Raw genomic sequence first — 14881 nt, forward strand, 5'->3', positions numbered from 1 at the left:
TTACTGAATATTAGTCACTATGGTCATTATGGTATTTCTGTTAAGGTATCAGTCCAGAGAAGAGGAACCAGTTATTGTGAAGGTCTTAAAGGAAGGTCATGCTAAGTGACAAAGTCTAGCAAATGAATGTCTTCAGTATAAATAGGAAAACACAAACCACAGGTTGAAAGTGAAAACTACCTGAAAGGAGGCATTTCTTTACACAAAGGGTTGGAAGAATCTCGAACAAGCTACCCAGTCATGTAATTCAAGCTGAAGCTCTGTCTTATTTCAAGTACTGGTTGGATGAGATCCTGAAACAGTTTGTTGCTAACCACTAAAAGGACTAGTTGGGCTTAACTTGCATTACTTGTACTTTAATCTGGGTATTTCATGGTGAGCAGAATTCAAAAACAGAAGAAAAATTCTCCATCAAGTCATTTCCTGTGTTAGTCTGTCTGCTTCAGGCAGCAGGTTTCACATGTGAATGCAAGTTTTTAAAAGCCAAATGCTCTCTATTCATATCTGAAATAATGTAGATAACTTGGAGTTATCTACAATTATTTCTGTTAAGGGTCCAGTGTTGAAACTCCTCATTTATTTGTTCATTTCAGTTGGCATTGCATGGGCTACTTTATACGAGTTTCTGCCTGGCCCAAAGCTCTGAAGCCTTGAGAGGCACCACACACTAGTTATGATTTCTGTTCTATCGAAGAAAACCTCTGGAAGTAGCAAGACAGCAGGAAACAATCTATTTTTCCCCAGCATTCATCAATGAAAAACTGTTGTAGGCTATCTTTTGCATGATGTTCCTGTGGGCAGGGCACTCAGTAGTTGAATGGGATTTTTAGAGATATTGAATTGGTTTAGGGTTTCTGTTTACCAGCAAATATTGATTTATCAGAACATTTTCCTCAGCTCCAAAGTAAGGTTGGGATGTGACTGTTCAGACTGTGGGAAGTGCAGTTGAATTAAGCTTTACCAACACTGCAGAGTCTCAATCTTTCTACACAGTGTTTTTGCAAAGAGTAAGCAGCTGTAATGTGACCAGGTAAAAAGGATACAGAAGACAGAACTAAATTTCCATTTATTTCAGAAAAATACAATTGTCTAATTTATTTTTTTCAGCTTTATTACACAAACATTAAAAAATAAGTACTTCTTGGTCATTAATTAAACATGAGAAACACCCAGTGTGATTATTGAGTCAAACATTATAATATCATAAATATTACATCTACTATAATAAAAGCTTAAAATATTCTTAATAATAAGTCCTCAGCTGGGATCACATCCTCCAAAACAGCAAAGAAAACTGAAGAAGACAAGTGTTAAAAGACCCATCTGGTCTCTCAGATAAGACTATCTACACTTTAGCCCACAAATGCTGGATTGTTAACTAGGGCTGTGCAAGATGTTTTGCGTTTGTAACAGTTCCTTTCAAACATTTCTGTAAGATTCAGAGGTTTCCAAATTTTCCTTTTAACCAGTGTCATGACAACTCATTTTCATAAAATAAGGGCAGATGGATTTTGTTAAATTGGAGGTTTAGTCTGTTCAAGCTGAACAAATCTTTTTGGAGCAACGTACGGCATTTTCCCCATTATTAAATATCATTTCATTTATACAGTTTATTTTATAGAGCTTTGGGATGGCTGTCTTTACACAGGAGAATTCTAAAATGATTTCCTTGAAATAATGTACAACAGAGATGAGTAGAAACCCATGTTTTAAAAGTCAGCGGATGTAATACATCCTGTTAATTTTATAGAAGAGAGACATGGTCACTCATGGTCAGCTGGATGCGTCAGTTCGAACCAGAAGCAGAAAGGCAGCTTGATGAAAAGTTGAGGATCATTTACTCTCCACTGGTTTAAGCAAAACCCCTTCATTACCCCACCAGCTATGGGAGAAACAGTAAACCTCTCCAGTAGCCTGACCATGAGCACACCCACACTGACAACTCCCCTTCACTAACCCAGGCTTCCCCAAATATCTCCAGCAACTTACCATGCTACTGGTCTGACAAGAAAATGTACATAACCAATACTTAATCAGCTTGAACTTTTTACTAAAACATTTTATCCCCCAGATTTTGCATATTTTAGTTCAGATATAGCATGCGAGCTGAGCACTGCTAGAATCACGAGGGCTCAATGCCAGAACACTACTCCTCTGCTTTAGAGATCGGTCCCTTTTTTATAACCATGACTGAATGTCTCACCATCAGTGTTAGTCCGATAAATATAAAGGAATAAAACATTAGACTAGATTAGGCTACAACTAACCAGTATTTTCACAACTACAAAGCCTGCTTTATGTAATGTTAAGAAAGAGATTTGAAGTGATCATTTCCTTGCTTACACTGTGCTAACGTATAAAAGATTTTACCTTATTCCCATACGTTAATGTTGTCACAAGTTTGTTCAGTGAAGCTTTTAAAATACTTCTCTAAGTACTGGAGTCTCAGGTCACCCGTATGACAGTTTCACATCCGTTTTGGGAATAAAGAACCCCTGAAATAACAGTTTTGGTTTATACTAATTCACCATGCTCACCAAAATATTTAGAATAAGATAGGGGAAAAAATTGAATTTCTTACACCCACGTTAACGGTGTATTCAGTCTTTAAAAGCACAGAGGGGTTTCTTTACTCTCAAGCTCAGCGTGTGCAGCACCGCAGCTAGGGGGTGTCTTTCAGAGTGGAAGTGGCTTCTCCTCTCAAGGCAGCCCCGAGAACGACCAGCAGACACTGCTCCACCGGTCCGACGCTTCAGGGCCGGGAGAACCGGGGGGCCGGGGCTCAGGGGGTGAAGGCGGACTGCAGCTCTCTGAAGGCGGCGCGGCGCTGCTTCTTCTCCGCCTCCTGCCGCCTCTTCTCCTCCTTCTCCTCCCGGAGCTCGGCCTCAAACCTGCTGCCGGCGGCCAGAGCCTGCACCTGGACAGGAAAGCACCGCACAACGTTGGCCTTCCCGTCTCTGCCCGGACAAGTTTAAAGAGCAAACCATTGCAGTTCCAAGTTACTTATTTAAGGGATAACTAGAGAAAATACAAGCTGCGAAACACCGACCAGAGGGGCAATGGTGGAAATGTATTCTGCATTTAGAACGAGTATGGAACAAGCCGCCCAGTCTCATTGTTACAGATGCTCACAGAGTCACTATCAGCACCTCTGAAAAGTACTTTTTTTAATTAATTCAACATGGAACACAAATTATGTTTTATTTTTCCCACACTGTTATTAGTGCACTCTTCCTGCTGTTCTTGACCTTTTGAAACTAACGCAGGGCAGTGAGAACTTCTTCCCACTGAGTTCTCCAACACCTGCTGTCTTAGCTGCCATTCAGCCCATCTAGCCTATGTGATCTAGCCAACTGACCAGAGGATCTCCTTCAGCTTTCTTGAAGAAATCAATGTAATGACTTCAGCAACATGGCTGGGTTGCTTGTTTCATTCTCCCACAATCCTTTGTGTAAAGTGATAAGAAGAGCGGAGCAACAAGGCTATCAAAGCCAACTCAACACCCTCCTCCAATTGCAAAGGAGCTCATCGGATTGACTGATGACATAGACCACGCTCAATTTGGTATTGTGTAGCCCCTTAAAAAACCCGTATTAGCTGAGGTGCTAAAACGGCCACCATTTTAACATTTATAAGCTATATTTATATATAATCAATCATATCCCTAAAACTGACCGGGATTAGACCAAGAAACTGTGCCTAAAAGTATCTGTGGCTATTGTTTTGACATCTAAATTATAGTAACTATCATTGACTTGTTTTCTGTGTACATGCTTAGTCTATTAAAAACAAAACTAGAACATAAATTTAGAAAAACAAAATCAGCACCGTGTCGCCATAATTTGGACCGAGTTCTATCTTCCTGGATACAAATGTCAGCATAAGGTTTTAAAAACTGACAAGATTTCGAATTTGAAAATAAAACAGATAAAACCAAACAATTTTATTTCATACAGGTCTTAATAAAACGAGACCAAAACTAAGTGACCGTTAGTTTAGATTTCCGTGCAGCAGTACTATTTTCTGCCACTAGAGGGCAATGCCGCCCTAAATTAAAAAAAACTTTTTTGACTATTTTTTAAGTTATGATAGATTTCAATGAACAGTAGTAGAATTCTGCACAGGCCACCACAGTAAACTTCAAAGCTGAATTCAGTTGATGTATTACTAACCCCATTTCAAAATTGTAATAAATAGTTAACACTGGCTTTGTCCTTTGTTGCACAAGGAATAAATCCCCAAAACCCACAAAGGCGAAACTCACCATTGATCAGTGATTTCCAGATAAACCCTCCCTTCCCTAAACTAACCTGCAAGGCTGCTGGGTTTGTTATGTAGGAGAAAATGGGACCGAATCACTCCACCTTTCTGGCTTAAGCCCAAAGCCAGCATCTGCAGATCACTATTTCAGTTTCAGAAAGACCTTCTTCAGATTGAAACACTGTGCTTCAGATGTTGCCTCGAGTCAAATTAAGAGACTTTAAAGAACACATTAGTAAATACTGAGTATCTTTGTCTGAGTATCATATCAATACTTCACACAGGGTTTCACACTAGGTTGTCTTTTGGTTTTGACCATGATTAAAGTAGACAGGGGGTGGCTAGCACTGTCCGGACAGGGAGTTTCTTGCCCCCTGGTACCTTGGCTTCGAAGAAGTCGCGCGCTCCCAGCACGCCCTCCGCCGAGACGTCGATCTCGGAGAGCCTCGCCAGCGCCAGCAGGCCGCTCTCCTCCTGCAGCTCCCCCGCCGCAGCCTTCTGGAAGATCAGGAGGAACTGCGGAGACAGAAGCGCCAGCACCGGCCTGTGACAAACATACAGTTTCACTCGCACCTCAGCTACGGGACTAGCACAATCAGCCTCTGGACTGGCTTAACCTCAGGAGGGCCGTCGGAGTCTTCCACGTCTGAGGAGCTGAGAGAGGCACTCGGTTTAAGTCACGTTTTGCCCAGTTTATTAAACACCAGTAATGCTAACAGATAGGAGATGGTGAATGCTGTTGGAACTAAAATGACGGCCCTCCAGGAACTGGTTCTGAAGTCTCTGGTTCAGCCACACGAGTTTGTGTTCGTTATCCATCACCACTTCGGATCAAGAAGGTGTCCTTTGAGCACGTCTAAGACACATCACTAACGTTCTGAAATCATTTGGGTAGACGGTGTGTGTGCTGGGGTGGGGTTGATAGCAATATATGTCTAGCAATACAAAAAAGATTAAAAAAGAAGTAACCGTATGCTTGAGAAATAATGCATTCAAACAATAGCAGGCTGCAGTTTTATTACATTAGATGTTTAGACAGAGAATGCAGAGAGAAAATGGAGAGGCAGCACCAGAGTTACCCAGTAGAGAGTGGGGAAACAGTCTTTGTGCTTCTGTTAAGCTGCAGCTGTCACCCGCCAATGTGGGGGAGACTTGGAGGGCAGTGAAGGCAGTGACCACCTGTTTACATGAGCAATGTGCCTCCATACTGGTACTGTACTGCTGGAATCTGGGAAGAGCACAGGACAGCACTCGTATACCCAGGGCTGGCAGCTACGAGCCATTCAATTTCAATTCAGATGCACGCATCCGATATGGGCTTCAGCTGTGCTCTGAATGACTTAATTGGACCAATTAGACTAAACTGCTGTGAGGGCTGTGACTCAGCCAATAACAAATTCTTCTCATTTTTATCAAGGAGGCAGGGATTAGTGCAGACAGCCAAACATGAGATAACTGGACAAGAACAGAAATTTCAGATTTCTGTGAACCATCTGCGAGGATATCACCCTAAAAGAATATTTTACAAACTACAGGGAAAAGACAAGAAGCTACATCTTTACAGCTTTGTGAGGGGTCCTGATTTTCTTCATATTTCTAAAAGTCTGATAAGGATAGTAACTCTGACACTGGAAGATATACCTAGCATCTAGGAGGCTCAGTGTACCATTGGAGAAAAAGGACTGTCATAAGAGGGTCAAAGTTCACACCAGGGCTTGCAACAGACTCAGGATGTGTTACATACAGTCGCCTCATGTCCTGTCCTTCGGGGAATATGGGAAATCAAGTCTTTTTAAGTCACTCTGTAGTGACAGCTAATCTGAAGTTGCTTGGCTTTTAATCATATTCTTATAGTTAACTACAGGCATCACATGTCTTGAGCAACCCTGAAAAAATAACTTCCATACAAAGTAAGTGCTGTGTTAGGACAGGAATAGAAAACAAATGAACTAACTGCTGTCCCTTAATCCTTCCACCTCCTGCCCAGCCCAGAGCTCTGAAAAACGTTTACAACAGTGCCAGTTCACCTCTCGGAAACTCAGCTTGCCATCAAAGTCCTCGTCCACCTCCTTGATCATGCTCTTCAGGCCCAGGTGGGTCTGAGGTGCCCCCAGCTTCTCCATCATCATCTTCAGCTCCATCAGGTCAATAAAGCCGTCTTTCCCAGAGTCATACCTAACCAGGGGGGAAACACAACCCTTGTAAAAGCAGGTTTTCCAGCCAGCAATCCACACTCACTCCAGAGCAATACTGAGAAAACAGTGTGTTGTCACTGAGAGGACCTTGAGATGAGGAAAGGCTCATCTGTAGAGGCTCCCTTTATCCTGAGCTCTGAACAAAACAGGTAGGTGTTAACAGGTGTTTGAGCACAGAAAATGACCAGCTGCATTTGACACATATTGTTATTTCAGCTTTGAAATAAAATGTTAAATCTCTAAGTGCTAAAACTATGCCAAGGTAGGATATTTAAATTTGATCAGTGAACTGCAGTTATGTGGTTCTGAACAGACAGGACAAGAACAAACCGAGTACAAGGTGGAATGGGGAGGTAGTACTTTCCAATAAAAGGCACAATGAAATTAGACCATATGTGGCTGAAATACCATTTCAAAGGACTGTGGGAGAAAACTCACGTGAACACGGCGAGAACTTACAAACTCCACACAGGCCTGGAATTTAACCCAGTTTCCCTGCATTGTAAGGCTAACAATGCTAACCACTACATCACCATGCCACCCAAGTTCACAAATATGTTTTTAAAAAGGTCTCAGTACTCAGAGGACATTTTTGGCTTTAATCAAAGGCCGGGTCCTAAATGCTTTCTTGTCCCCCTGAGGTGTTGGTGAACAATAACACCGCTGCCCAAACAGTTCCAGTCTTGGCAAAGCAGAACATGGCACCACCCAGAGAGAGGAGGTTAAATATGTCAGCAAGCATTGTTTCACATGCAAAACCATGGATGAGGACAGGCCAGATTAGCATTAGTTTAGTTTCTATTTCTAACCAGGGCAGAAGAAAAGCAAGATATCATCAACAACAAGTCCAGCCAGACACTAAACATTATGCACATTTCCTTGTTGACTTATTTCTGTCTGTATGCCTACTTTTCTGTGGGTCACTGCCTCTAGTTTTCCTCAGTCAGACACAGAAGGAGAGAAAACTAGTGCTCCTTTAGGAGCTCTGAAGCTGAGGACCTTCAGACCGAAGGTTTCCAGATTCTATGGCAAACCCTGAGTAAATGGTGACAAGTCTGGTAGAAGCTGTAAGATGCCTGGAGCTGACAGCAGGAAACACTGACTGACATGTCTGTGTGCTGTGACAGCCATTCTGAACGTACTACATGACAAACAGCAGCAGCATTTCCAATTCTGGGGCCTCAACACTAAATGAGTGAAATCCCTGTAAATCCTGAAACTCGTACCAAGTGTTCACACGAGTGGAGACACTCTCAAGGCCCACTCATATTTCTGCTAGGAAGCAAATGCAAGAATCAGAACGTACGATTAGATTCACTGACTGAAACGACCTTCAGTTTAAGTGTCTGGCCTGTCATGAGTGCTGAAGGTGAAAAAGGACAGGGCCTCACAGTCTCACATAAGGACCTCCTTCATCTGATGCTGGATTGATGGCAAAGACATACCTGCAGATGGTCAGATGTCAGAGTCATTTCTCACATCTCGGCTCTGTGAAACGGTCTCCTCGAACCTTAGTGCTTACCCCAGCAATCCGAATGAGGGAAACGTCAATCCACTTCTTTGTATGCATGGCATTTCAAAAGCAATGGCAATGTAGAGTGAGTTAGTGGCCAGACAGCCAGCTGAAGGTTTCTGGGATGGCTAGGCAGATCACTGCTGAACATCCAGAACATTGACGTGTTTGCCAGCCACTGGTATTGTGGTGTTGTGGGTCATGAGAAGTAACTCACTGTTTTCGCAGACCAAAGAATTCCCTATTACTCACTTAGTAGTTGATCAAATCTCCCAGATGATGATGGGTGATAATGCAATTAGAGATACTGGAGCACATTTAATCCACGTTAAATGTTAGACATAGCCGAAGTGGACCACCTCTCGCGTCATGCACATCCTGCTTTATGCCAATGTGGGAGATATGTTTTTTCAAAATGGATTTGGGGAATACAGGCTTGGGACGTTTGACAATGTCTGGTGGTGGGAGAAACAGGAGTTTAGATGCAGAAAGGATTGTCTCATACTGTAAAAAGTTCTTCCAAGTGTCTTTTAACAATGGAGAGCGTAATGTTTTCACGGTGATGGCCCTATTCACCTGCCTGCTGGTTTGAAGAAGGCCAAACACTTGTCAGCTGACAGGGCCACAGCTATCGCAGGCACCGCTGGTGCTATCGCTTGGGGGACACATTTAGGGGCCCACCCCATTATACAGTTTAGGTACGAAGCTTCCAAGTACTGCCCCCCCTAAAAAAAAAGTACAGTCAAAAACAAAAATCAACAAAGATATAAAGAAAGGGGGTGTTGGCTCACTTTTATCCCTTTTCAGAAAGCAAAGCACAAAAGAGATCACAGACTGGGGTCTGTTTTATTTTTTCTTTGCCACAGAGTTTGCAATGAGGGGAGAGGGGTTCAGTGCAGGTTTGTACCCGCGGGTACTTCAGCCTCTGTCATGAGCCTAGTCTTATCCAAGACGCCCAGGACATCAGGTTGTACACAGCTGTACCGCGTCACTGTGAAGAATCAAAGGAAAGCCGTTTGTCCAGCTCTCCGTTTCATGAAATGGCTGGCTGAGATGCTCAGCTCAACTGGCGAATCCCAACGAAACAATAAGAATAATGATAAGAGTGGCCTCCTCTCATTTGTAACTTTTCACAGGTCCCAAGTGACAGGCAGACGTGGAGATAAAGTAAACAGACATGTGCAGATTAGCCCAGGAGGACTGTTGGAATGTGATCCCTCATGGGGACGACGAGCATGGCCATAAGGAGTGCTGAGGAGCTCGAGTGTAAATAGCTCCTTTCACACAGTTATGAGGGCAGGGTTGCTGAAGGTGTGTGTATGTGGGGTGGGGAGGGAGACAGTGAGTTCAGAGCAGCTGGTGGAGGGGATGGAAGAAAGCCTTCCTTTCAAAACGGCAACACCCAGCCCCTCAGTACCAAGCACTGGGGCAGCTTTGTTCTGCTCCTTTCCAGAGCTCGACAGCTGCAGCAACAACTGCAGGCAACTGCCCCCCTACTGCGCATACGCAGCCAGGCCAAAGGTCACCAAGACACAGACCTTCACGGGCTCAGCGCCCTGGTCTCGAGATGCTATGACTTCTTGTTGGACGCATTGGAAAGCTCTCACTGTAAACATAAAATAAACACAGATTACACACCGCAAGAAATATATCAAATAACTCCTTCATCTTGTAATTCTTTGTCTCCATTTTCTTTACTTCTTCTCTTTCGAAATTGCCACATACATGCCCGTTAGCTTCCTAATCCCTATCTGAGAAGCAGGCTATTTTTGTGCCTTTTCGTGAAAACCGCAGTCTTGCTTTACGAGGACACGTGCCAGTGACCCAGTTTTGGAGTCAAAACTTCGAAGGTCAGAAATGGCTGGGAAACCTGGGAGGCACAAAGACCTTGTTCACAAGTGGGAAAGACCGTGGGGTGGGTCCGCAGCTGCCAAGGGCATGCCCTCTGCCCGCCTGGCACATTCTACCACACCCACAGCTGAGCCAGACGCACCAGCAGAGAAGGCACATTGTTCTCGGAGGGCTAAACCCACAGCAAGCCCAGAATAGCAGGCAAACACGTCACCGCTGTCTTCGGAATTCAATGGCCTATTTTTGAATGCACTTTGTCTTGTGCATGTTTGAAAACTGGGTGCCCTTTTTTCTGGAAACGAGGTTAAACCAACATGGCCCATTTCTACCACACTTCTGCAGGCATGTCTGATGTGATGACATTCCAGGCCTTTGAAGTGAGGTCCCCGAAGGGCCGCCCTTGAGAATTCCAATTTCGGAAGAAGGGATTTGGGAGAGAGTTCGCAAACAATACACGTTCAAGCCATTGGGAATATAGATTCCTCTGGGAAGTACAGGCTTGCTCCCCAGAAATTGTAATTAAAACACCAAAAAAAAGCAGATTGATGGGGGTCCTTTCTTTGTATGGGGCATGTGTTGATATACTATATACAGTATGTGTCAGTACAGTACATATTTTTTCTTTATTTGTAAGAATAAATGGAAATACATTTTTACTCAGAACATGATCACAATCATCATATGCACAACTGACATCGTAATCAGCCTGAAAAGATGTGAAAATGTGGGGTGGATTCAAATTCCGTTAGTAGGTTATTTGTTTTTTTGGGGAAAACCGGCCCTGTTGGGTGTGTTTGTGTCTGTGTGTGCCCTGCGATGGACTGGTGTCCCGTCCAGAGCGTACCCCGCCTTGTGTCCATTGCCTGCCAGGGTAGGCCCCAGCTCCCCCATGACCCTGAATTGGATGAATCCGTTAGAAGATAGATTGATGAATGGATAGTAAATGTTCGATTTATGAAGAAGTGATGATGTAATACGTATTTGAACAGTTTTGTTACTTTTGTTAGAGTATGAAATGCTTGGCTTCCGCAGGGTTACAGTGACAGTGGTACAAGTAAAAAGTCACCAGAATGGGCCAGGAGCACAGCAGTGAAGAGACAGCAGATACTGTAGCTCCTGACAGGCCCCAGTGACAACGCGAGGCTGACATCCTTCAGACTTTGGGAGGCAAGGCAGAAAGTAAGCCGGGCTGCTTGACGTCACCACCTGAAGTCCAGTGTGCTCCAGCGGGATTAGGAATCTGGGGCAGCGATACTATGTGCAACACACTAGTCTGCAAGTGAATGTACCCAAGCACTACTTACTTACTGTTTTGTTAAGAGACCTGGAGAGCTACCTGAATTTCACAAGAAACAAGCAAATCAAACAATGACCCCTGAGCCTGTCTACTGGCTCAGATAGCTTCTCATGAGTGACCTATTTAACAGGGTGTCTGTTTTGGTGATTTTTGCTTTTCTCGAGCAGGAGTGTTGTTCAAGGCCCATACAGCAGCAAATCTGACATCTTGTTATAATCCACTTGTTTAAGAGGGAAACCTCTCTTTGTATTCCCTGCTCTTTATCTGAGAATTTATGCTCCAGGTCAACTGATAAATAATAAAGTCTTAAACATGTGATCGTCAGAGCTCTGGTCAGAAAATGTGACAGCAGTGATATACAGTATATAGATAGGAGTTGCATTACTTCATTCTGAGTACAGAAGTCATAAGTCCTAGAATTTGTAAAATGTAATATAGTGGCTATCAAAAGTATTCACCACCTTGGACTTTTTTACGTTTTATTATTGTGTTACAATATTGAATCATAATGTATTTAACTGGGGGCTTTGACAGAAAACACTCTTTAATGTCAATGTGAAACCATAATTCTACAGGTCCTTGTGAATTAATTATAAACATACAACGGATAATAACGGATTTTATAAGTATTCACCCCCTTTCAGACAATATTTGGTAGAGGCACTTTGGCAGATTGAATCAGGTTTTCCTCCAGGATTCCTCTGTACTTTGTTACATTAATTTTTCCTTCCATCTTCACATGTCTTCCAAGCCCAAAGCTTCCTCCTAGCATGATACTGCCGCCACCATGCTTCACAGTGGGGATGGTCTCCTCAGGATGCTGTTCACTGTTACGTTTGCGCCAAACAGAGTGCTTACCATTGAAGCTAAAAGGGCCACTTTTGGTCTCGTCAACCATAACATCTTCTTTCACTTGGTCGCCCATGTGCCTTCTGGCAAAGTGTAATCGAGATTTGATGTGACTTTTTGTCATTTGCCCATGAAGCCCAAATTGATGAGATATGCACAATTTCTGCCCTCTCAGCCATGAAAAACTGTAATTCCTTAGAGCGATCACAGACCTGTTTGTGGGCTCCCTGACTAGTGCTCTTCTCACCTAGAAACAACCTCTTCTTCACAGTTTCACAGTTTTTTTTAACATTTCTTTAGAATGGACTTGACTGTGCTTTTGGGGATATACAGTACAATGCCTTGGGAATGTTCTTATACCATTTCAAGAACCCTATCCCAGATTTACTTTTAAAGTTCCTTTGTCTTCATGATGTAGTGTTTGCTGGGAGCTGTACTAACTAAATGTGGGACTTCCCAGACAGGTATATTCATCTCATGTGAAACACCCTAATTGCACACAAGGGCACTCCATTCAACAAATGATGTGACTTCCAAAGACATTTGGTTACACTAGAGCAAATTTAGGTGCATCATTGTAAAGGGAGTCAATACTTGTACAAACCACCCATGCTAAAGTATTCCACATAATTATATACAAATATTGAATATATAAATCCTGATACATAAAAAGTAGTTGCATACCAAGTAGTTTGCATTTCTAGGTGGGAGGGGGGTGGCACTGTGTTTGAGCTATTGCACAACAGCCTACGCAGGGTTAAGTCATATTGTTGAGTTTTCTGTTTTATATTTCTATTTTATTTGGGAGGATCTGCAGAATTTTGATTTCACTTTGATATTATAGAGTGTTTTATGTCAATCAATCCCAAAGAAATTCCAAGTAAATGCATTGTGGTTCTCTACTGTAACACAGAAAAATGTGAAAATGTCCAAAAGAGGTGAATACTTCCAATAGCCATTATAGGAGCAGAATTTGGGAGTTTCAAAGTTTCTTACAGCACAATAGTAATGAGGAACAGGGAGTCAAACAGGGAGCTTCTGCGAGTCTAACATAATAATGTATTTTGTTTTGCACTGCCTATTTCCTCAGATGAGTAGAAAGAACCTTTTTGGGTTGCAGCTGTGATGACGTGACTGTACCAGAAGTCACTGAATTGCGATAAAGAGAAAGTGGAGACATGAACCGGGAGGGAGAACAAGCTGAAAAGGTGAAGATGGAGATGGGGAGGGAAAGTAGAGAACGTGGACAGAGTGCAGAGGAGAGCTAAGAGACACCGGGCTCAGCTTCTTTTTTCTCAGCACTAGTCACTAGCTGGTACAAAGATGCCATTGTCAGACCGAGGGGGGGGGGGGTTTGGAAACAGGGCCTGTCACAGGGGGGTTGGGTTCGAAAAAGTAGCCCTTGTCCTAGAAAAAGAAAACTAGCACGATAATGGTTCAGATGCGGAGACTGGGAACATTTTGTCTGACACTGGGGAGGTCAGCGAAACCCCCGTTGGAAAGCAAATTTAGTCCAGCAGCCCGGCGATTCATTAGGCGAAAGACATTAAGGAGACTTCAAAAGGAGCAATTAAAAAAAAAAACGCTTCTGAAAAGAGGTCAGGCCTGACCCGAAATCGCTAAGCTCTCAGGGTTTGGAAGCAGTGCACTCAAACAATCCGGTAAGCATGATAAAAACATACAGATCCAAGAAAGTACAGCAACTACTGCTGTCTCTAACCCTCAAGACCTCCAGTACAAACACATAATGACAGGAAACGCCGATCTATTAATGTAACTGTCTTTCCGAGTTTCTATCCAGAAAAGAGTTTTCTGTTTTTGGCTGGGTGCACCAATTTTAAGTGAAACACACCTTGCTTTTAAATCGGAACCTAAGCTACTCTTATTAAAGGGTACTGTGGTAAATCACGGTGAAAGCAGAGTGAAGACCGCGTACTAGACGCAGCAACAGCATGGCGAGGCACAGAGCGGTGTGCTGGAGCACGGTACAAACCGTGGTAAACTATGGTAAATTCAAGCCAGTGGACAGGACAGCCGTAGCAAAAGCATAGGAACATCGCGACAGCATCGCCGGATTTTTTCATTGTAAACTTTCATTCCCAAAGAGATAGAGGTAAAAAACAAGAGTGACAATGAAAATACCACTCACCGTTTAAACATTTTCTCCATGTCCTTTATCTGTTTTCTGCTGAACTCTTTAAATTCGGTGTACGGGTTGAATATTTTGGACATCTTCGGCTCCGTGTTGCCCTCGTTGATGTCTAGTCTCCTGGTGAGCTTCGCGCTCAGCTCCGAGTTGGCATTAGCCGTCGCAGGTTTCTGCTGCGGCTCATCAGCCCAGGGTCCCACCGAGTTATCCGTGAAACTCCCACAGCCCGTGACTGCGGGTTGCCCCACGACTAACCTGCGCTGCAGTTTGGTCGCCAGCTCCTGCGAGGCCATTGCACACCGAGTCGCTGCCGATCGCCGTCTCCGTCTCTCCCAGCAGCGCGCAGCGATCCCGGAGCCTCTGGCTGCAGCCGGTCCACTCGGGAGGGGCGGCGCGGGGCGCAGCTTCCACTCGCTCCCAAATCGTCACGCCCCTTACACCCCAACAACCTGGAGGGGAGCCGGAATTACTGGCGCCGATCTCTGATGAAGAGAAGAAGTTCGTCATCCCTAATACTAGTCTGAGTTTCACGTTTGTAATATCCGAGGAAATTAGTAGCAGTTGGACTCGCGTTGTTGTTGTACAGTGGAAAGTCCCAAAGACAACTCATTCGAAATGCATCGGTTTACAGCCATGTTCAAACGGAGCCTCGACCACCTGAATCTAATTACAACGAGCTTTTGCTTTAGCCTAATTAACAAACCTTATAAGGTCAACATCGCCGGATTTTTTTTCATTGTAAACTTTCATTCCCAAAGAGATAGAGG

General features: G+C 43.7%; 1 protein-coding gene across 1 annotated transcript; it reads right to left on the reverse strand.

Moving 5' to 3' along the window:
- Positions 1–1049: 1049 nt before the first annotated feature.
- Positions 1050–14573, reverse strand: efhd1 (EF-hand domain family, member D1). The gene is made up of 4 exons (XM_006637962.3): positions 14115–14573; positions 6288–6435; positions 4642–4776; positions 1050–2917 (listed from the first exon to the last, which is right to left on the reverse strand). The coding sequence occupies exons 1-4, from the start codon at positions 14405–14407 to the stop codon at positions 2783–2785; spliced, it is 711 nt and encodes a 236-aa protein (XP_006638025.2). The 5' UTR covers positions 14408–14573; the 3' UTR covers positions 1050–2782.
- Positions 14574–14881: the final 308 nt, after the last annotated feature.

This window comes from Lepisosteus oculatus, chromosome 13 (assembly GCF_040954835.1).
Source record: "Lepisosteus oculatus isolate fLepOcu1 chromosome 13, fLepOcu1.hap2, whole genome shotgun sequence".
Taxonomy (NCBI): Eukaryota; Metazoa; Chordata; class Actinopteri; order Semionotiformes; family Lepisosteidae; genus Lepisosteus; species Lepisosteus oculatus.